This window comes from Zonotrichia leucophrys, chromosome 10 (assembly GCF_028769735.1).
Source record: "Zonotrichia leucophrys gambelii isolate GWCS_2022_RI chromosome 10, RI_Zleu_2.0, whole genome shotgun sequence".
Lineage (NCBI taxonomy): Eukaryota > Metazoa > Chordata > Aves > Passeriformes > Passerellidae > Zonotrichia > Zonotrichia leucophrys.
The window spans coordinates 13,119,856-13,142,500 of NC_088180.1; the positions used below are offsets into that span (position 1 = coordinate 13,119,856).

A 22,645-nucleotide genomic window follows, 5' to 3' on the forward strand; every position below is an offset into this window, starting at 1 on the left:
AGTTCTGAACATTTTCCTGCTCTTTTCCAGATAGCTTAGATCAAATTCTCCCTTTTCCACCTTCATGGGGGCCATGCTACAGTCTTAATATGTTCTGCTTTGCTCTCTTGACTACTTCTGAAGAGACCTCTCCTTGCAGGTCTCATTCCACCTGGGCATTGCCTCCTCCAGTCATTGGAGTGTGTTAAAACCCAAGTGCTGGGCTCAGAGGAAGAAATTTTTCAGCTTGGCTTTAGTCCCTGGCTGCAGGAATTAGGCAGGGAGGCTGGGATATGAGCCTGGCTGCCCAAGGAAAGCACTGCTGTCTAAGATGCAGACTTTCATCTTGACCTGGAGGAAGAAAACGCTTATTGCCTTATTTATTACATTTCCCCTAGCAGTGTAAATACCGTATCCATGATAGATATAGATCTTATGAATAATATAGAGATTTGAACTAAGTAATTGCTGTGCTTTTTTAATACAAGAGATACTCAGTGTCAAGTGGTATTAATGATCTGTCTTGACATGGGCTCTGCAGAGGGCAATTGCAAACCCCAGTTCCGTGAGAATTTGAGAAATTGGGGGAGAAATCCTATTGTGCTGTTCATCCCCTCTGTTCCCTGTGGGACACTTCAGAACAAGTATCCTGTCTGCTGATTTTTTCTCAGCTTTCCCTAGACCCTCTAAGGACAGGAAGGCTAAGTGGGTTTTTGGGAAAACAAATCCCTTTTGTAGGCAGGCTGCGCTAGGCTGTCAGAGGAGGGAACTTTTGGAGGAAATGTAATACAAAGATCCTAGCAGCTCCCTGTGGTCACTAACAGTTCTCCAGACATTTCTAGAAGAGCAAAATGATTAGTTACAGTGAAATAGCTAAATTCAGGCAGAGGTAGTGATATTTTATGTGTCTGCTGATCTGAGCCTCTGTCTCTTCTCTGTAGCTTTAATATGAAGCTCTCCTTTCCACTTGCTCTCTGAAACCCTTGTGCAGCCTTGCTGCTGTGTGCTATTAAACAGGTGGCTGTGTTGCTATGAGAAATTCTCTATAAAGTCCACTCTTTAATGCTTTAGGATCTTTGGGGATGAATTTAAGATATTAAGAACCAAAGAGATTTAACACCTTTTTTGCAATGACATTGTGGGGGAAAGGGTAAGGGGATAGCAATGACAGGATGTGGTGTGAGTCACTTTGTGCCTTGCATCACTGGTGGCAGGGAGCTGGCAGCCCCACTGGCTGGTCCTTCTTGCTCCCTGCTGTAGAGGTGTTGGTGTTACAGCTGCAGAGCTCCAAGGCCTCTTTAAATAAATGGAGCTGTCTGAGAAGGCTATGAATGCCTTTTCAATTTGTTTTTTTTCCCCCCAAACATAGCACCTCGGGTCTGAGTCAGGCTGTTAACCTTTTTCAGTCCTCTCTTTCTAGCCACATCCTGCTTTAAGGTTATTTCTCATCCCTCTTCCACCATCACCCTTTTAACAGGAATAAGGGCAGGTGAGACCAGTGGACATTTTAGCCCATATTCTCACTTTGTCAGTTCAGGAGGAGCAGTCTTGCTGACCTCTGTGGAGCAGGGACCATGGGCTCAGGTGTTTTTTTGATACAGGAATGGGAGCTCATTAACACTCCGTGCCCCGCAGATAACTTTTATTGATCATCAGCTGCTTAATCAAAAACTCTATCACAGTTTGTTTTGATTATTTTTTCCATCTCTTCATCTCTGGAGAATTGTTTTAGCCAAAGTTAATGTACTCATTATGCAGTTGGGAAACCACTGCTACAGACTGCTATGTAAATCAGTTTAGGAAATCAGGAGTTTAGGGAGGTTTGTGTCTTCCTTCCCACATTTAGCAAGGTGCATGTTCCTCTGCCTGATGGGTGAAACAGTCATGGAGGGAGTTTGGCTGAACTGGGTTTTGACCAGCCTAGGGTGGCAGAACTCACCTCCCAGCTTGCACAGAGCCCAGGCTCCAGATGTACATGCCCACAGTCCTGGTACAGTGAGGAACAGCCCTGCTGCTGTACCTGGTCCTGTATCTAAACAGATCTGAGCAGCCCTGAAATTAGAACCCTGGGGTTTGCTGTTCTTGGGCCACAGCTGGAAACTCTGTGGACAGTTGCTTTACTCTTGAAAATTGTCAGAGCTCTGGGGAAGGGACTGGGAGGAAGTTGTGCAGCAAGTGGCAAAAATATTTCCCAACTTCTGCCATGTCTTTAATGACTAGCCCTGAGAAGTGTCTGGCCAGTATGAGTGGGAACACAAGAAAGACTTGGGAAGGAAGCCCCAAGACAGGAGTGCTGCTTGTTGTGCCACTCCAAACTTATTTCTTACTCTAGTTATGATGGATGTCCTGATATGATTCATTTTCTTTTTGTCTTTTAATGTTTACTGCATAAAATCATTCTCCTTGATCCTATATCCTGTCAGGGCTACACACTCCATGCTGGCTATGGTGTTGCAATGTCCTAATTTGATTGCAGAGGGTCGTGTCCTGTATAATGTTGTCTCATTTTCTCAGTAGTCGATGCAAACTCAATTTTATTTTCTTTGAAAAGAAGGGGAGAGTAGGCAGGAGCCTAGAATCCACAGCTGAGCCTATACCTGCAGCACTTACCTTGTTGCTTGGCTGCAATGGCCCGTGCAGTTCAGCTTGGATGGGACCTACAGGCTTGCTTTATTTATTTATTTTCCTGGTGGTGCTGAAGGAGAGAAAGGATGGAAGCTACAGCAGAGAAGGGCCTTCATTTGTAGGTGCTGGCACCGCTGATTAGCCTCAAGGAGTCATTAACCCAACAGGCTGGACAATCTCTTGATGGAGCTTATCTCAGGAGGAGGGAGGGTTAGCTGAGTCTCCCTGTGGGCCCTGGGTGAGTGCTCAGCTTTCTCCTCTTGCCTCCAATTAGATGCTGGGTCCCTTGTACCACTGCGTTTCACCTGCCTCAGAGACCCTTCACCTGCCTTCCGCCTGTGCAATTTACCATGGCTCAGAGGGGAGAAGGAGGGTCTGGTCTCAGTTTGTGTGGCTCATTTGCATGTGAAATGAGCACGTCCCTTCGGCAGAGCTGCCGGCAGCCTCCTGGCCCCGCTGCTCTTGTTCAGCACGGCTCTGACAGCTCCAAGGCTGTGGCTCGGTGAGCGGTGGCAGGGCTTGCTCATAAACTGGAAGTGTCACTGTGTTTTTGCAGAGCTCGTCCAGAAAATGGTGTTTTTCAGCAGCTCATAAAGGAGGTGTCAGCCTGGGATTCGGTCTGTGGAAAAAGAACCTGTTTTTGCAACCTGCAGAGAGCACAAGCTCTCAGCTCTGGCTCCAGGGCCATCCTCTGCTGGCTGGGATTTGCTGGGGCAAATTATTCAGCTGATGGTTTCATTGCTAATTTCCTCATGGGTCCTGGACTCTCTGACTCTGTATTCATCTCAGGGTATTCCTCATTCTCAGCCCTGTCTTTTCTTGTCCTGTTGGGCTTCCAGTGGGGTTTTGATTGAAATGGATCTGTTGTGGTGAGAGAGGAGGAGTCAGAGAGGAGCAGGCAGGCAAAATGCTCAGAGAGGTTGGATGAATAAATCAACAGGTCTCCAGGTGTGCCACCAAACAGACTCTCCTGTCTTGATCCAAGGATTTAGTGGGAAGAGGCCAGGCAGTGGTCTCTGTGGCTGGACAGGGACCAAGGGAATAGAATTGTGTCTTGAGGACAGGAAGAGAGGGAGGAGACTGGACCTTGGTCACTCATGTGATCCTCCTTGGAAGAGTACCAGGTTCCATGAAGGAAGCACAAATCTAGGGCTGATTTTTTTCTTCATTTCAAAATATTTAATCAGAGAATCAAATATGAAGTCTGTTTAAGAGGAGGCTGGCACACGGCAGCTGGCTGAGTGTTGCAATCAATGTATCCGCTGTGGAATGCTTCCTGCACAAGTATTACATCCTCTCTCATTTACTTGATGATCTTTAGGGTGAATCAAAAAAAAGATGCTGCACACAAATAGTTCAGCCTGCAATCCTGTGGGTGTCCATTACAGAGATATTTGCTCCATGTTAATGGACCTGTTGATTAACAAAAAACCCTAACTTTTTAAAATGGAAAGCTGTCACTTGATGGCAATTGTTGGCTTTGGTTTTTCTGCCTCCCCACCTCCTCCCCAGCACAGCTCTCATTCTGCGCCAATGCAGGTGACTGCAACAAAACCCAGGTCTGCACTGCTGGGGAGGAGAGACTCACATCACACCCAAGCAGTTACCTGAGGAGAACCTTCTCTTGGAGGTTGGGAAGGGCAGAGAGAGACTTCTCTGTACTCAGGGGGTGATTTCACCACTCTGTTTTTTTCTGTTAATTGTGTTTGTGCACCCATCTACCTTGGGATGTGATGTCCTGTTTGACTTCAGATATATCTGAAGAAGGTACTCCCCTGAAATCCCCACCAGACCAAGGCTCAGGAGTTCCTTGAGGAGTCTGGTTGGGTTTTACACTAGCTGAATGCATGGGAATTTTTATTTGGGTCTGTAAAGCATCTAGTCTGCTGAAGCATTGGTGTTCATTTTGTTCCTCTACAACATGGACGCTTGTCAAGACTCCACATTTCTGGGTGAAAATGTGCCCATGCTGCAGTGTTAGCTGTTGCTTTTCTGATGCTAGATGGCAAGAACCCCAGCTGGAATTTTAACCATTAGAAGATCAAGATGATGCCTCCCGCATAGATGCCCTTACCTTAGAAAGCCAAATCTGAGCAGCCCTGTGATGACTGTGCAAATGATGGAGCAGCATATCCAATGCTGCCGGAGCTCTGGTGTGGCACTGGGAGCACATGCCAGGCCAGAGCAGGGTGCTGAGCAGTGTGACACAGCTCCCTGCAGAGGCAGCACACAGCAGGGCTGAGCAGCCCAAAAGGACCAGGCTGGTGGCTGTGGGCTATGTTCAGCCTCATGCTGGTAGTTGCCAGCAGCAGTTCTGCTTTCTTGGGATCTTTCCTGCTCAGCTGTAGGCTGTGAGAGCATTTGGTCCTCTCCCAGGCTGCTGGTGCAAAGCAGCCACTGTTCGGTTTGGCGGGCCAAGCATCGCTTCAGGCTCCACTGCAGAGGGGACCAACCCCCCCGTGTCACTTGTTTATCTCTGTCATTTACTGCTACAAAACAGCTCACCCAGACCCGTCCTTCCCACAGCTGGTGGGAGTCAAAGTGCCGAGGCTGTTAGTGGATTAGGGCAGCAGAGTGAAAACCATTTGGCGTTTCTATCCTGATTCTTCTGGGTGCCTTTAATTAGCATGATTGCTCAGCACAGATTTTGCCATGTTCTTTAGCTCCCCTGGTTAGGATAATTATTCCCCCAGCTCCTTTTGTTCCAATTCCTGATCGCTTACAAAGTCTCCTGTTAAAAGCCATTAAATCCGTAATGTGAGAGTAAATGTTCAGCAGCGTTGTGCTCTCAGCCCCACACGTGTGAGCTCCAGCTCTGGGCCTCTCTCCTGCACTCCTCTGCTCCGTGCCACGTGCTCCGAGCTGTGGCATCCATCCCTCTCTGCTTCCCTCTCACGCTTCCCCCCGGCCAGCCCACGTGTGCCACACGCAGCAGGGGCTATGCACGCTCTCCTTGAGTTCTGGTGGTGCTTTTGGCATCATGCAGCTTGGGGTCCTCTGTATGGCACAGTCGCTCACACTTGGGCACACCTGGGCACACTTGTGCACACTCGGGCATACTCGTGTACACACATGCACACTCAGACACACTCCTGTGCACTCACACACACTCAGACATACTCATGCACATTTGGACACACTCGGGCACACTCATGCACCCTTGCGCACACTCAGACACACTCATGAGCACTTGCGCACACTCGGACACACTTGGGCACACTCTGGCACACTCAGACACACTCATGCGCACTTGGACAAACTTGGACACACTCAGGCTTGCGCACACTCAGGCACGCTAGGGCACACTCAGACACACATTTGCACACTTGCGCACACTCAGACACACTTGGGCACACCAGCGCATGCTTGGGCACACTAGGACACAATCATGCACACCCGGGCACACTCAGACACACTCACGCACACTCAGACACACTCATGCACACTCAGACACATTTGCACACATTCGCGCACACTCGGGCACACCCAGGCTGGTTTTGGGAGTGAGGCTGTGATCTCCCACATTTAGTTGCATGTGTGAATGTGGAGGTGCTGTTAGAAGTGTATGTTCTTATGTGTTTTAGTCATGGTGTGGGGAGTTCTTGCTTCAAGGAGCAGCTAAAATAGAGGGGGAGATGTCCTAGCTGTGGTGGAAAGAAGGATTTTTGTTGAGAGGTGATGCAGAAGAGGAAAGACTTATTTTTCTTATTTTTTAAGTAAAGTTGTTTTTCTCAAGCATAAAAACCTTCAGTGGAGGGAAAATAGGTTTTGGGTAGCTGTTTTCCCAGGAGTTTCCATGTTGCAGTGCCTCCCCATGTGGAGGCCTGTGAACTCAGCCCCTTCACTGCCCCATCTCTCCTGATGTTTGATCAGCACATGCCAATGGCTCAAGTGGGGCAGACACACAAAGGCTTGCACAGTGACGTGGTGTGAAATAAGGTTGGGCTCAAGTGCTTTAAATGCCTTGTGCATTTAGGTGAGTTGATGTGAGAGGAAGAAGGGGAGAGAGGGAGACTTATTTGCAGACCCAGAATGAAACTGGGGCAGAGAAGGGTCTGGCAGATGTGTAGTGTGTTAAGCTCAGAGCTGATTGCTTGAGCAAAAATTCACAGCTAGACCACTAGCTGGGAAAAGCTTGTCAGAAAGGATTCATGATCCTTCCTCCCTCCTTTGAGTGATGACCCCTAATCAACCGCAGACACACATTTTGGGCTTAGATCTTGAATTGCTGCCCTGCTGTGCTGTGCCAGACCTTCCCCACTTTGCAAAGCTCACCCTCTGCTCTGGGGTGGAGTGAGGGTTTCCTTGCACAGCAGCAGCCCCCAACAGGGCTCCTCACTCACCTCATCATGTTTTAATGTGTTAAAGGAGCTTTCCCGGCATTTCATACATTCTCTTGCAAAAACCTACCATGTTTCATGTGTGTTTGTTGGGAGCAGAGCCCCTGCTGCAGAACGAAGGCAGCCACAAATACCTGAAACTCGTTTGGTTGGCACTTTCCAAATAGTCCCACAGGAGCTCTGTAGTATCAGCATAAACCTATGTTTTTCTGTCTTCCCCTGGGAGAGCACAGCCTTCCCTGTGCCCTGGGGTGTGTGTTTTAGAGCTTGTGAAATACTGAAAGATACCAAGACATGGTCTCGAAACAAAATCTGGAGCTGGGAGCTCTCCCTTGGGAAGTGTAATAACACCCTTTGACACATTTTGGTGCAGAAGACAACTTATTTTGAGAACCATCTACTGGGGCAATTATCAAGAGCTGAAGACCTGTGGTGGCAGCTTTGTTTCCAAAGAAAACAACAGAGTGGGAGCACTGGAGAGACACAGATGAAGAACAATAATTCTGGACAACACAGCATCCAAAGAACCTAAAAAAAATCAACAAAATCTTGTTCCTCGAAACTCCCCGCTGCTCTCGCTGTGTTTTAGCCCTCAGCTCTTCCTGTTCCCATTTACAGCTCCTCTGTAGTGCTCGGTGCCTCCTTTCCTGCTGAGATCTCCTGCTCTCCTCAGTTTCCATCCTCGGTTTGTAAACTCCACAAAATCGTGTTTTCCCACAGGATGTTCTTCCTGACACTTCAGACTCTCGGGCTTGTACAGCTCCTGGGCTTCCTGGAGGGCAGCTCTGGCCTTTCTGGATGACATAAGGTGCTGCTGGAGCAGATGGCAGAGTAAAGAGACTTCAACAAGTGAGGATTTATTCTGGGCCTTGATCAGCTCCTCCCATCCTCTGAAGAGCAGGAGAGCATCCCTGGCACTGCCTGGGCTGGGGAGGTCCCAGCTGCAGGCTGCAGCAGTTGTGTGCAATCCTGCCCACCATCTGTGTCTCTTCTTGATGTCTGCTGTGATATCCCAGCCCTCTGGCTTTACCAAGCACTTCTGCCCCTTCTTCAGCCCAGAGCTCCTGCAGAGGATGGAGCTTTGGAGCTGAGGCTGTTCCCTGCTGGATATTCAGGACTGTCACTGGTTCCTTTGGAGACCTTGGAGAAAACGTGGTCCTGCTTTGTGACACCGTTTTGCCGCCTGTGTATTAAGTATAACAGCTCCTTCCTCCCCAGGGAGTGAGTGAGGCATAACAAATTAATGTTTATGAAGCACTTTCCAGCTAAAAGGAACTTTTGAAACAGAGCTGTTGCTGTTCTAACTCAGGGGCTTCCTTTACTGGTTGGCTCTTTGATGTGGTGATCTGTGGTACTGGTGGATCAGCTGTACCATAATTGGAATTAATCAGCAATTAAGGAACACGAGCCCAAAACAGATTCTTTCCCAGTGGATATTCATTTCTGGGCACATTAGTCAGTGGTTTCAATAACTCTGTAAAATGCTTAGGGTAACTATTGCTATCTGAAGCAGCTGGGGAACAGAGGCAGTGTCACAGGGACACGGATACCTGTCAGGCAAAGTGGAAATAAGAAGCTCTTGTAGCACTTGTGCTTAAATTGGCAGCACTCCGAGGGCTGACTTGAAAAAAAAAATTAAAAATTGACATAAGAATATATTTGAAAACCAGAGTGATGAAAATGATGTATTACTTGCTAGGATGGGATCTTTCGTGCCAGGTCCCTTGGGCTTTGTGGAGTGCAGAGAGTACATGGTGGTGAGAAGCGGGGACCTGTGGAGGCAGGGAGACAGGTTTTTCCTTCCCAGCAGTGAGAATGGTAGAGGAGAAGGCTCCTGGATGTGCCAGTGTGAGAACAAGGGGAGGCAGAGGCAGGGAAACAGCTGGACAATGCCCGCAATGCCAGCTGCCTCCAACTTTGCAAACACTTTCCTGCAGCGTGTTCTCACGGCTGACCTGTAACCCCTGAGAGTTTTGCCACGTGTCTTTGCATGGCCGTGGGTATTTCAGGGGACAAAAGAGCCATTCTCCTTGCTCAGGGACTTCCTCTGTGACCCACTGCCCCTTAAATGAGGCAGAGACCAAGCTCTGCGTGCCGTGGGTGAGACTGCTGGGTGCCCAGCCTTCCCCCCTTCCCTGGTCCTCTTACAAGTCATTTCACATACTCTGGCTTCAATCTAACAAAAACAAAACCGATGAGGCCCAACTGATCTGGCTGCTTTCCATCATGCAGTGGGCCTCTGAGTGGCTTTAAATAGCTGTACCTCAGTGCAGGCTGGAGAAAAAGCACTGGCTGTGCCTCTGGACAAGAGGGTAGCTTTGGCTCGAATCACAGGCCATTTCAGACCTGAAAATAGCCTTTTTTTTTTTTTCCTGTCACCCTTGGTCTTAAATAGATTTTTTTCCTTCTTATTTTTTATTTTATACCCTGTTAAGTGCTTTCCTACTTTGGGGCTTTTCCTAAGGGGGGATTGGTGGGGAATCTTGGAGCTCTGCCTCCTGAGCTATCAGGCTACATCATTTAGTATCTTGGAACTACTCCATCCATGAAAGAGTTCCAGAGAAAACAAACTTGTGATCCTGGCTAATATGGACATGGCCTACGTTAGTGGTGGCAACAGTGGAAATGCAGCAGATACTGGAATTCCTCCGACCAAAGGTTTAGTGAATCTTACAAAGCCTTCAAGAGTTCATCCCGTGGAAAGCTGTGAATGCTGCCCTTTTCTCAAGGAAAAGCTGTTTGGCCATTGTGTGCCTGCAGAATTCTCTGACCCCTTCCTCTGCTCTAGCCAAACATTAGAGAAATTGATGTGGAAATGGGAGCTCCTGGATCCGTTTGCTTCTGCTTTTCTCTTGCTCTGAGCCCATCCCCTCCTTTCCCTGCCCTCCAAACCACTCACAGTGCTGAGATCTTCTGTTTGTGATTTTGGGTTGTGGAAAAGCACAAGAAGATGGCACAAGCTGTGGCTAGAGCTCCATCTAGCACATTCCCAAGAGGCTTCCTGTGACGTCAAATCTCTTTGATTAAAGTGGGAGACTCTTATGCCAGAGGTTTAACCATGGAAAATGAAAACAGATGCAAGGTGAGCTGCCGTGGAGGGGAATAAGGACCCTGTTTAAACAAAAATGAAGGATTATAAGAATTTCTGTAGCTTTCAGAGCTAAGAAGAGGTGTAATCTACTTGAAGATCTGCTTGAGGTCTGTGTATCAGTGTGAAATTCATCTGTGGACTGAATCTGCTTGAGGTTCTCCATTGTGGTCAACACTGTTGGGCTGGTGTAAATGAGAGGAGATCTGGGCTCTCTGACTTTGCCTTGAACAGTAGAGGAGATGATGTGGTTATCTGCAGCTGAGAGCATCAGGGAGAGCCTCACAGTGTGTTTCTGCTGAGCTTCTGTGACCTGCTTTGTTGTGGCAAGAGAGGCCTTAGGCTGGGCTGCATCTCACCCTGTTACATGCTGAGAGAGGAAGGGAAAAAAGAGGGTTTTGTTTCCTAGCCCAGCAGATGAACCCATCCATGACAGGAAACCTGGGTTGTTGTGTTGCTTACCCCTCAGATACAGACACAGCAGTGCTGACTTTGACTAAAGGGATGGCTATTTCCTTTGCTCAGGATGTGGGCCAGGCTTGATGGTTTTCATGCTTTCTTTGATGCTATTCATGCTTCATATCTGCGCAGAGAGACAGATAAAATGCACGCTGTTGTTGGAGTCTCCTACTGCTTTTCCTTTATATCATAAATTCTGCTGTAACTCAGAAGAGAGCTCAAAGCTCCTTCGCCTAATGTGAGCTGTGTGGATAGCAGAGTTATGTTTGGCCAGCTTGTTGCCCTTAATTTGCTATTTTTGTTTAACCCATTTTTGCCAGGCGTTACATAGCATCCCGTTGCTTTTCTCATCCGTTCCCACAGCAATTTATATTGCTGTTTCAGAGGCAGTTTTCATCCCTGGGTTTCAAAACTGGTCTGCATCACTCCTGCTGTGGCAGATAGGGATGCTGTGAGGAGTAGTGCATCATTTTCTGCGTCATTCCCTCGCCTCCCCATGTGACAATCCCTGCCACTCCTCTCAGGTGATGTGGAGCAGCCTCAGGTCTCCAAGACTTTAGAAACATGCTCTATTTGAATAGCAGCAGTTTTACCAGAAGGCACACAGGGAAGGCAAGGTGAAAAATATCTGGTTTTCTCCTTAGTTTTGCTCTCTCAGTGGAGGAAGTGTTTTCCTGATAGGGCACTGTCCATAGACTGGATTGGTATGGGCATGGGGCAGAGTGGCCAAAACCCACTAGCCAGGGTGTTGGGAAACACGAGACAGCTCTGGAGGACTAAGTGGATGGCCAGGGTTGAGGACAAAAACTGATTGCATGGTTTGGTTGCATTCAATTTTCTTGTCCTTTCATTGCCACATCCATCCAGCCTGCTTAGAGAAATGCCCCATCTGCTTCCTCCATCTCAAGCTGTTAGAGCTGCACAGCAAATCTGAGCTCATTCCTCCTTCCCTGTTCTCCAACACTCTCCATACATTTATTCCACTACCATACGATGGCTATTAGTAGAGAAAGTATTATGTTTTAATTTAAAAAGAGATATCACTATAACTGGGAGGAGCACAAAGTTTAGTTTGTCAGACCCTTTCCAATTTTGTTGGTTTTGGAGATGTTTTTGATTTCAATCTACAGGGTGGGGATTTTTACCTCCTTACTATTTTCAGGCTTGCATGTTGGAGTTTCCCTACAAATCTACAACCAATGTCAAATATAGTATTTTTCCTCCCATTTTCCAGCTGGCACTGACAAATGTGAAACTCCACAAAAGTTATTGGTTTTAAATTTTCCTGAACTGTTTTAGGAAGTTGAATATTTCTATTTCTCCTTTTTTTTTCCTTAAAAAAAAAAAAAAGCAAAAAAAAAAGAGTAAAAAGCCCCCATATTTTTAAAGATATTTCCAAGCCGGTTTTTCAGAAGCTAATAGCTGTGATGGTAGATGACATTTGTCATAGCAGCATCCAAACTCTGAACCTGTTGAGATTCACCCATTTTAACCCTGGACATCTCCGTGAGCATCATCCATCTCACATCCGTCAGCGAAGACATAAACCTAGCAAGAGCCTTGTTGGTTTCTGCTCCATACAAGAGAACGGGGTTAAAGGTAGCAGCACAATAGGGGAAACAGCGGTGAGGAAGAGAGAGAAAAACCAGTCAGGAGAGAAGCATGCTTTTTTTCAGATTCTTTGGGGACTTTTAATAAATCAGAAGGAGAGGATGCCAAAAGGACCGATGCTGCCTTGCTCTCCCAAGCCAGCGGGGATGTGTGTTCGGCCCTTCAGCTCCAGGAACGTCCTCATCATCCCTCGGCAGCCCCTGTGTGCCAGTGGTGGGCTAACCCCACTGCAAAGACCCTGCTGTTGCTGGGATTCACAGCACAGACAGCAAAGCCCTTGGAGTCCCCAGCCTTAAGTCTTGCTGATGTTTCACATGTCCCCTTGCTGGGGCTGTGTGTCCCCAGTGGGTTTTTAGGTCTGTGGGATGTGGCCTGGCAGAAGTGAAATTGACTTAATTTAGCAGAGCTGAGAAACGCAAGGAAAATAAAGCAGACAGGAGTTCTCCTTGGAGATACTTGGTATTGTTGAGAATAGACTTTCCCAGCTATCCTTTGGCGGCCATAAAATGTATTTATATTATGAAAAACAAAACACGATAAATAGTGACGTTCAGGGATGCCATGTTTATTTGTGTCCCAGTGACTCTGATCACTTTAAACCATGAGAGTTGAGCTGGGCTCTTTTTCACTCTCATTTCGTTTACTAATGATATTTCATCGCTTGGAATTTGCCTATGAATCTTGTTTATGACACATGAACCAGAGCTGAGCCTGGCTTGCTCTCCCATGTGGATCAGCCCTTAAGGGCCACTGAGAATAACAGATAGTTTCCCCCAAACAAGTTAAACAGTTCCAAACCAAACAAACAGCTTTTGTCTGTATCCCCAGGTCCATCAAAGGAAACGTGTTTGATGTGCAGATGGAGTAAGATAGTGCAGTGGAGAAACATAAACTGATATAAAAGACAAAATAGAAAGAAGAAATAGGAAAAGAAAAATCTTCAGGCTGGTGTAGTTTTGGTGTGAGAAAATTTCCTAGCCTGTTTGAAAATACTCTTCCTACTGAGATCAATTCTTAATGGCATCCAAGCTGCTCCATGCTGCCCTGGTGATGCCAGACTTGAGTTAACTTGATTTGTTCAGGATCCTGTGACTGCAGGAGTATTTTCTAAATCTTAGGGCAATTATGTAGATGAGACATCCCACTAATTTCTTGGAAAAACCTTTTAAACCCACGAGAGTTTGCTAGAGATGAGAAAAATCCCCAAAATCCTGCATGCATATCTTGGTCATGGCAAACAAGTGAATTTCCCTGGCTGGGGCAACCAAAGGCAGATGCATTCTGAGGAGATGTTTGATACAACCCTTTAAAACGTTATATTTGCCCTGTAATTTTGTTGGACTGACGGAAGGAGCTTGCCTATGATCTCTGCTCCCCTTATTTTTCGTTCTCATCTGGCCAGTGTTTCTGGCAAATCCTAATCTGATTTTTTAGAGAGGTGGGGTTGTGTGAGGAGAAGATGCCTCCAGCTTGCAGGGTTTGGTGTAGATGGGACAGCTGGGATGAAGAAAGGTCTATGGGGTTATGAGAGTCAGGTCTCCCCAGCCTTGAAATGGTACTTTTTGGCTTCAAGAGTGTTGTGCCAGATTAGATAAATCATGAGAGAGAAGTAGGCACAGGAAGGAGCCTACCTATTCCTCACTGTCTGCCTAGGGAAAAGATGGACTAGGTAGGAATTTGGATGTAATGGGAACCTCTGGAAAAGAGTTGTTCCCAGTTGTCTATCCAGACCTCTTGCATGCCCCTTGTCCTCAGAGCACTTGTGCCTGCACGCTGCACATGAAATGATTGCCTGTTCTTTATGGAAAGACAGAGTGAGGCAGCCCTGCCTGGAGAGGACATTTTGGCTTTAATTTAATGGCAGCCGTTTGCTAGTTATTCATTTGGTTCTTTTTTATATAATCACATGTGTGTCGATATCTCTCTCTTTTTTTCTAGTTTTGCTCTTTTTTGTTTTTTCGTTTACTTTATTTTGCTTTTTTCTTTTTTCTGTTTTTTTTTCCCCTTTAGGTTTCAGAGAAATTATGTTGAATCCAATAAGCCTCCCTGGACATTCCAAACCTCTTAACCAAGGCATTTATGTTGAGGATGTCAGTGTTTATTTCAGCAAAGGACGTCATGGCTTTTAAAAACTCCTTAAAAGTCCCTGTTCTGATGTCAAGTTTATAGGCTGTGCCCTCAAAATGGTGGGAAGCAGTAAGCGTGGTCTGTATGGATTGAGGTCTCCTCCCAATAGGACTCTACAGCCCTGCCTGTACACACGTTAAAGCCAACTGAAACTGTGGTTTTCTGTCACCAGATAACAGGGTTGTTCTTTTCCTCCAATGGTCGCTGTGTTCGTTAAAATATTCCTGCAAGGCACAACAGCAGCAATGAGAGCAAAATAAAGAGAATTAAAACCCAATTGAAAGGAGTCATCCTAATAACACAGTAAATAATTGTACTTTTGCTTTAAAATAAAACACAAAACAAAAAAAACCCAACCAAGCCAACCAAACTGACATCTTTAGTCATGTCCTCCCTGCTTGGAGTTTTCCTTGTAAGCTTGTGTCTTCGCAACACCCAGTGAATGCTGCCATCACCTCTTACGTGGCACCGCCATGGGAGGTCTCCCAGAGCGAGCCGAGGCGGGGAGCCTGGAAGAAACTAAAGCAGAACGAAGACTTTTGGTAAGAACAAAGGCAGCCCCGCTCCCAGTTCTTGCACAGAAAATAATGTTGGAAGGAATGGAAAGAGAAAGAAAAAAAGAAAAAAGTATCTTACTTCTCTGACAGGAAGAGAGTGTGGTTATCTTTGAAGTGCACATATTCTAGGAGGCTTCTCCTGTTTGTCTGTCTGTCTGTGTGTGTTAGAGCGGCTCATTGGATCTGACTATCTCGTTGTCGTACTCTGGTCTCTCCCTGCTGCTTAAATGATGAGCTTTATCTGAGGAGTTGCCTGCACTTCCCACATGGATGGAGAATCCATAGCGCAGGAGGGTCTGTGTCCTTGCCAGGACTAGAGCAGTAAGCAAAGTGGAAAAGCATATCAGACGCACGCAGGTCCCACTGCTGGGCCTTTTCCAGCCCCATTTAGCTCTCCCCTCTATGCCCACCCCACTAGAGATTGATTGTAACCCAGCTGCATACCCAGAACCATCAGCTCAAGGCTGGCTGACTGAAGGAGAGGAAAAAAATTATTCTGTTGCTTCTTCTCTGGCAAAAACAGGAGTATCGGTCCTGTTCTGGCCAATATTTGTATTCTCTTCCCCTCTCCTATCCCACTTTTGTCTTACTTCATCCAAAGCCTCTCAGATGGAAAAGTAAACCCTTTCATCCTGTTCTCAAGAGAAGCCAGCTGCCCTTGTGGCAATTTGCAGGGCTTTCCTTGGACTGTCTGGATGTCATGTGTACGGGAAGTACAGATTTGCTCACACATATCAGTGATAACCTATAAGTAAAGCAAATTCTCTCGAGAGGACAAAAAATATTCCAAAAGATTCAGGTGTGGCCAGATCCTTTTGAGAGGAATATTGGATCAGGAGCTTGCTCACCAGCCACTCAGCTTTGCTTGCCTTCTTGGTGGCCCGAGGTGACCTTATCACATCAGGGGTGTCTCTAAATCACCAGCCCTCAAGGGTCACTGCCACTGGAAAGAGTCACAGTCCCTCTCCACCAGAACTGGGCAGAAGCCTCAGAATGGATGTTCTGCTTCATCCTGCCTTTACAGGTGACCTGCATGAACCACCCTGGATGTTGCCAGGAGGTTTTATTATCAGCTGTCCCATAGGGATAGCGCTGGGAATATTCCATTCTCTTGCTTCTTCTCCTGGTTCGTTTGCATAAAAAGGTAAAGTGCAATAGAAGAGTACTGGAGAGATGGTGGCAGATTGCTTTAAGTTAATGGACATGCCTTAGGGGGGCATCTGTGTTAGCACGAGGAGACCTGGCTCAGGTTGGATGGCTTCAGAAACCATGACCAAATCTCCCAACAACGTTTCCTGCCCGCATCGGAGCTGGAAATGCCAGAGGTGCACTGCCAGAGAGGACCTGCGGCCGTGTGCCATGGACACCTCAATTCTGCAGATTCACAGAGTGAGGAGAAGCTTCACCGAGCGTGTGAATCACTGGGTGCTTGTCTGAACTGAATTTCCCCATCTCCTGGAAGTTGCCCACCTGACCTGGGGATGTCTTGTCCGTCTGAACTGTCTCCTCTCCCTAGCACTGTTCAGGGGACTCTGCTCTCAACTGTGTGTATCAGTCGTAGAGATGCATCCGTGGGCCTGGACCAGAAGCCTATATCCAAACACCCTAGCAGAGGAAGGGTTGAATTTTGCAGCTCAGGTCCATCTCTGCTTAGAAGAAATCCTCCGGACCGTACAACATAATTAAAAGCAGTTCTCCCCACTGTGATCGATGTCTCAATTTGTTTAACACCAATTAAAGTCTCTGGTTCCTCACTGCTGAAAACGAAAGCCAGTCATGGCTGTTTGCGATTGGTGGCTTTAAGTAGCAAGTCTAAAGATGTTTCTTTTTTAAATTTTATTTTATTTTTAATTATTGTAAATCATTACCTCATTTTCTGTCAATGAGATTCCTCCATCTTTGAGCATTCTTATCCTGCCATAACTATCATCCTGTGCTAATGGGAAATGGGACGGTCCCTTTTCACAGAGACTATAGGGGTGTTCAATGTCTAGTTTCTTAATAAACACTTTATTTTCTAACGAAACAGCTGCACCAGGCCTCTTCTTTGAAGACAAAATAAATAAATGTTCAGAATGACATGTCCTATAGTCTACTTCTTCATGAAATTGTCTACTTGTGGGGAGTTTGGTTTGTTTTCTTCTTTGGCGGGTGCGGAGGGTGGGATTTACAGTTGTGATGGGAACATTGTTCAGGTGTAGCTCTTGCTTCTGTCACTCTCATCAGGCACAAAGATATTTTCTTACCTGGGAGCTTAGCTGCTAATGGTCTCAGTTGACAACCTGTTGGTTTTTGTAGCATAAAATGGTCATATTCTCAGGGACAAGCTGGTACTGCAGGAGATTGTGTCAGGATTTGCCAAGACAAGTTTCTATAGTTAGTGGAAAAAGTTTTATTAGAAGCCTTATCTCTCAGGGAGCCTGACAGTAAAAGATTGTTCTGGCTGCAGTGCTTTTGTTTCAGGATATGCTGTTGCTTCGGGTCTCCTTGCTTGGCTGTGCAAATTGACAGAAACCAGCAAAATTGGCTGTTGGGTGTTGGATTGTTGTGCTCTCCTCAGGAACAATTGACCTCATGTTAATCTCTCAAGGGTGTGTTTGCTGTAGAGGCAGTGGGGTACAGGTGAGCACTATGCTCAGGTTCCCCATTAGAAATTCATGTCCAGGTGGTTGGATGCTCCAGGAGGAGAGAGGAACCATTCTGCAATGTGGGGGACTTGGCATGAGAGTGTTTCTTAGTTGTGTCTTAGAATTGTTCACAGGAGATGTCACTGATGTGACTAAAAGCTGCTGTGCCAACCTGCAGGTGACAGTGGGCATGAAGACGGGGGTGTGTTTGAGCACATATTGATGGATGGTGCTGGAACCCTCTTAGAAAACCTGGTGAGAGTTTTGATGAGCAAATTAAAAACATGTTTTCCAGCATCCTTCTGTTCCTATAACTTCCTGGCATGACTTTCAAGCGAATGTCTCAAAATGATGCTGTGGGTGAATTTCTGCATGACCTTCCCTTCTAAAGAGCATTTCTCTAGCAGTGATGGGGTGCTGTGGTTCACAGGATTAGGTGATGGCTGAGACCTTAACCTTTCCAGCAATGTCTGCCGTGCCCAAGACAAATGTCTGTCTCCTAACATAACCTTACACAAGGGATGAGCAGCTGAGCTGCATTGGATTCCATCCCTGTTTCCTTTTTCTTTCTGAGGTGTGGGAAACAAACATGGGGTTTAGGAGCTCTGTCTTTTCTTCTCCACTTCTGCAGGGTCTGTTATGAGATTTCACAGCCCAGAAACATTGCAAACAGTGGTTGATTAGCCAATTATTCAGCCTGCTGCTATGGTCAGCTTTGGTTCACTTTGCTTTGTGTTTCAGGGCAACTGACTCCTTACATATGAGTTCCCACAATACTTTCAATGCTGTCAGTTCAAAAGGAGCTGGTTTAACTATGGGCTCTGACAGGCATCACAGAGGGGTTGGGCACTTGTTTCTTCTTGTTTTTTCTTCTTGGCTGTCTCTGTTGCCTGATGTGCCCATGTGAAGGCTCCGTGCTCTTTGTGACAGCTGGACCATGAGCTGGTAATGCTGTGCTGCTCTCTCCCCACTCTGGCTGCAAATGACTCTTCAAGTAAGGAGTTATTACTAGAGGAGCTTGAGATGCTGGCTTGGTAGGATGCGGGCAGAGGACCTCTAGCAGGAATGAGCAGCTCCTCATGAGCATCACAACCCCGCCTCCTCAGGGCTTGTAGAGTGTGGAGCCTGTGTGTGAATGAGCAGAGAAACAAAGTTTTGGCTCATTGTACTTTGACTCTAAAAAGATGGAGTAATGTTTCTTTCAGCTCCTGCTTGGAGGGACCACGACAAGCACAGTGTGTTTCTGGCACTCTCCAGGTTGGAATCATTGTGTGGGACCTTGGGCTCAGGCTTGCTGCAGGGTGTGTGGGATGCTGTAGGTCATGGTTGGGGTATATTGAGTTTCTGCAGCTGCTTATCCACATTGCACTGACTCCTGATGTTCTTTGCTGCTCTTTTGTGTATTTAGATATGTTTTTGAGGAGTCAATGCCTTCTCTCCCAAGAGGCTTGACCTTGTTTTGAAGGTGGTGGTTTGGTGTTTCTTTCTACCATCAGGCCTTTGTCCTTTCCCTGTGTCCATGTCCTGCTATCCAGGGAATTCCTGGGAGCTATGGGGAGTCAGAGGAAGCTGCTTCTGCTGATTCAGCTCTGCTCTGATTTGTACCCAGAACAAGCTGCAGATCCTCAGGGTTAAGCCTGGCATTAGCAGAGGATAAAGAGGCCTAGACACAGTAGTAAAGCTAAAAATCACAGGTTTGGAGGAGCAGCAGCCAAGAGAGCCCACAAGAAATCAATGCTGAGTGAGTTCATTTTTTTTCCTTAACGTTTGGAAGCACTTCTGGTGCTGTTTGTGCAATGAGTCAGAGTCCATATTAACCATGCATTTACCAGTGCCTGCATAGCCTGAGCAGTTGGAGGAAAACTTAACAAGCTGTGGGGAAGTGCAAACGGCTGCTTTGAAGGTGTGGGTATAGTTTGATGGGAGACCTGCCCACTCTCAGCTGGAGAAGGTGCTCTACCTGATGAAGCAATGATGTATCTCTGCTGTTGTGCTGCATTTTTCTTTGCCTTTATATTCTGTGGTTTCTCCAGTGCTGTCCCCACTACTTTCCTTAAGAAAGGCAGGCTCCTTGGTGGTGGCAGCATGTGGTCTGATGCCAGAGAGCTAGAATAAATCCCAGCCCACACACCAGTAAATAACTGCAGGAGGATTCCTTCGCAAAGAGATGATGATAGTTTCTCCAGCAGTAAAGCAGAGAGCAACTGCAAGACAGCTACATTTGAATTTTGGTATTATTTTGAACTTGTGAGTGTAATTGCTGACTAATCAGCAGGAATAAATTTTGGTTGTTCTGTATAAAGTGGAGGGATTTGTTCTAAGTGCTGGTTAAGTGATTTACTCTACTGTTAGTGACTCATTTGTGATCTGTGCCTGTTTCCTGCAGAGAAGTTGACTTTTTGTAAGCATTTGTTTATTATTTCAGAGTATTTGGCCTTTTTTCTCCAAGATTTTGCTTCAAATATTTGTGTTGTGTGATGAGTATTGGTTTTGCTCTTGGATTGGGTGAGTGAATGTTTCAGACAGGTAGAAATGTAACATGCAAAGATGCCCTTCAGTCATCTGTTATTTGGGGTTGTCCCCAACCCCATGTTTCTTTTCATATGTTGGGATTAATACCATCCTGACAGGTCTTTCTGCAGACAAGAAAAACTGTCATTGCCTGGGCCTTTGGAACAGTTAAGAGCTTGCTTTCAGAGCAAGCATCTTTCCTGGCTCCAGTCAGAATCCTGGGAGCAGCCTTTATCTGACCCTTGTGTGGGTTTCCATCCACTGGTGGCAGAGTAGCTGCTGCTGGAGGTCAGGCTCATTGATGAGGAGTCAGGGAGAGCCAGACTGGGGCTGCATTAGGCTCAGTAAACTGCCAGGATGTCTGAATAAACTGATTTTGGCCAGGTCATCATTATCTTAAGTGAGTCAGAGATGTGTCCAGTCTGTTTATTAAGATAATTGGGACAGGGAGGGAGGGATGCTTACAGTCTATGGACCAGGCTGGTGAAGTGGTGGAGTATATTACAACACCTGATACAAGAGAGAGGGAGCTCCTGGCCTTTCAGGCTGATGTATCCAAGGCCTGATCCTGCCAGGATTCAGTCCCTGGTGCCCCTGTCAGGCATGTGCAGTGACATCAAGCTAATGCACATTTCCAACATCACTGGTGTGAGCTCATCTTGCCAGGCTGAAGAGTCATACCTCTGCTCAGGTTTCCTCGTGAGGCCTTGTTGCCTGGCAATTTTAGAGATATTCTGGATCAACAGAGCACTTTGGGTTTGCTGTATCAGGGCCAGGCAATATGTGGGGATGAGAGGAGCAGCTGTGCACGGTCACCTCTTCCTTGATAGTGCCTGATCCAGCCTCCTGTGGGCTTCTGAAGGTGGCTGCAGGTTTGCTTTGAGCTTTCTGGACATGTTGGTGTGACGGTGTTCACAGGGGTCCAAGGATGAGGGAAGAGATGAGGATATGACTCCATGTTTCAGAAGGCTTGATTTATTATTTTATGATATATATTACATTAAAACTATACTAAAAGAATAGAAGAAAGGATTTCATCAGAAGGCTAGCTAAGAATAGAAAAAGAACAACAAAGGCTTGTCACAGCTGATTGTGATTGGCCATTAATTAGAAACAACCACATGAGACCAATCACAGATGCACCTGTTGCATTCCACAGCAGCAGATAATCATTGTTTACATTTTGTTCTTGAGGCCTCTCAGCTTCACAGGAGGAAAAATCCTAAGGAAAGGATTTTTCATAAAAGATGTCTGTGACACGTTGGTTTACTGGGTGGTCCCAGAGGGTTTGGAAATTTAAGTGTTTAAGCTGCAGTCACATGCTCAGCTCTGCTGGAACACCTGCAGAGGTACGAGTCCCCCAAAGCCAGCACATCTCACCACCCACAGATGTCGCAGAAGATGAGAAGGGCCTCCCTTAAAGACAGGTAAGTGTCATTTTTTCTCCTTCTAGGGAGCTATTGTGTGTAATGTGCTGGATTCAGACCTCCAGCAGGAATTATTTTGATGGATCTGCTCTAAATGCATCAATGATAACTGGCTGCATTAGACAGTATCAGTGGGGAACTGTCAGTCCCTGCTCAGGAGAAAGCAGGGGCTGTTCTGGCTGGAGATGCTGCAGGTCTGGCACTGTGTGGGAGTGGAACACCACAAGAGCCAAAAGCTGCTGGGGCCAGGGCTGCCGCCCACGGCTGCTCCTGTTTGGCCACCAGGTCAGCTGTGGTGAAGGAGGATGCAGCCCAAATGCCAGCAGGTATGGCAGAGCTGTGGGAGGTGTTTGGCATAGCTGCTGGCTCCTTCAGAGAACTTGAGAGCACAGAACTGCAAGGGTGGCTACTTGGTGATAGTGCCAGTCTCTCATTTTCATTAGCAATCAGCCAGAAAAAGGCAGTGGTGTGCCTTAACCCTCCTGCCCAGTGCCAACACAGAGAGAGTGGCTTTTCTGCAGCCGTATGACACACTTGCCACTCAACGCAAACAGAAGATCTTATGGCCATGGCTTTAGAAGAAGGTAACAAAATCCCTGACAGCGTATCTTGGGTGAAAGTATCATCCTGTGACTAGACTGAGCTCAGTTTAATCCTGTTAACCTCACAGTGGGCTCTTGGGAGTTGGGTAACATTCTCTGTAGGTCCTTAAGCTTCTCTGCATGGCTGTAATGTGTGAAGCATCTCATGTTTTGCCAAGTTTCCTTCTTTGGATTCAGTGGTGCTGGCATAAACCACAAAAAAAGGAAAAAAGGGCAGAATGATGTCAATAGAAGTGTCACAAGGAAATGCAAATATCTCTCACCAAAAAGACAGAGTCATCCTTAGGAAACAAAGAAGACTCCTGAGCATAAAAGATATTTCCATGTACGCCCAAATAGGTAAGGATTGACAATGTCCCTTCTAAGGAAGACCTCTAAGACTCCAAGAGCAAGGAAATGTGGTGATCATGAGCTGTAGATACAGCACAACACGAGTTGAAGACCTCATGTAAGTAGGAGGATTCAGCTGTGGGTTCGTCCATAGTTGGTATTGGCTAAGCAGAATAATATTGAGGAGGTTAAGCCATGTGAGATTATTAGAATTATTAGTGTCCCTTTCAGATCAAACCTGGCTCTTTGACCTGAAAGGGCCACTGAAATTAAAGGGCTGCACAGGAATCTGTTTGGGTGATGCTTGAAGGGCTGGTTCAACCCTTTGGGACATGTCTGTGCCCTTAGCTTATGGCACTGTG

At 46.6% G+C, this 22,645-nt stretch overlaps 1 protein-coding gene across 4 annotated transcripts in view; it reads left to right on the top strand.

Moving 5' to 3' along the window:
- The window catches only part of NTRK3 (neurotrophic receptor tyrosine kinase 3), a 222,011-nt gene that overhangs the window by 124,213 nt on the left and 75,153 nt on the right, over positions 1-22,645 (top strand). The window contains exon 13 of one of the 4 annotated variants that reach the window (XM_064721861.1): positions 14,113-16,862. The exons of the other annotated variants lie outside the window; for them this stretch is intronic. Within the exon in view, the coding sequence (XP_064577931.1) occupies positions 14,113-14,231 (119 nt within the window). The 3' untranslated portion in view covers positions 14,232-16,862. Of the gene's footprint in view, positions 1-14,112; positions 16,863-22,645 lie in introns of those variants that run through there. 4 annotated transcript variants of the gene reach the window in all.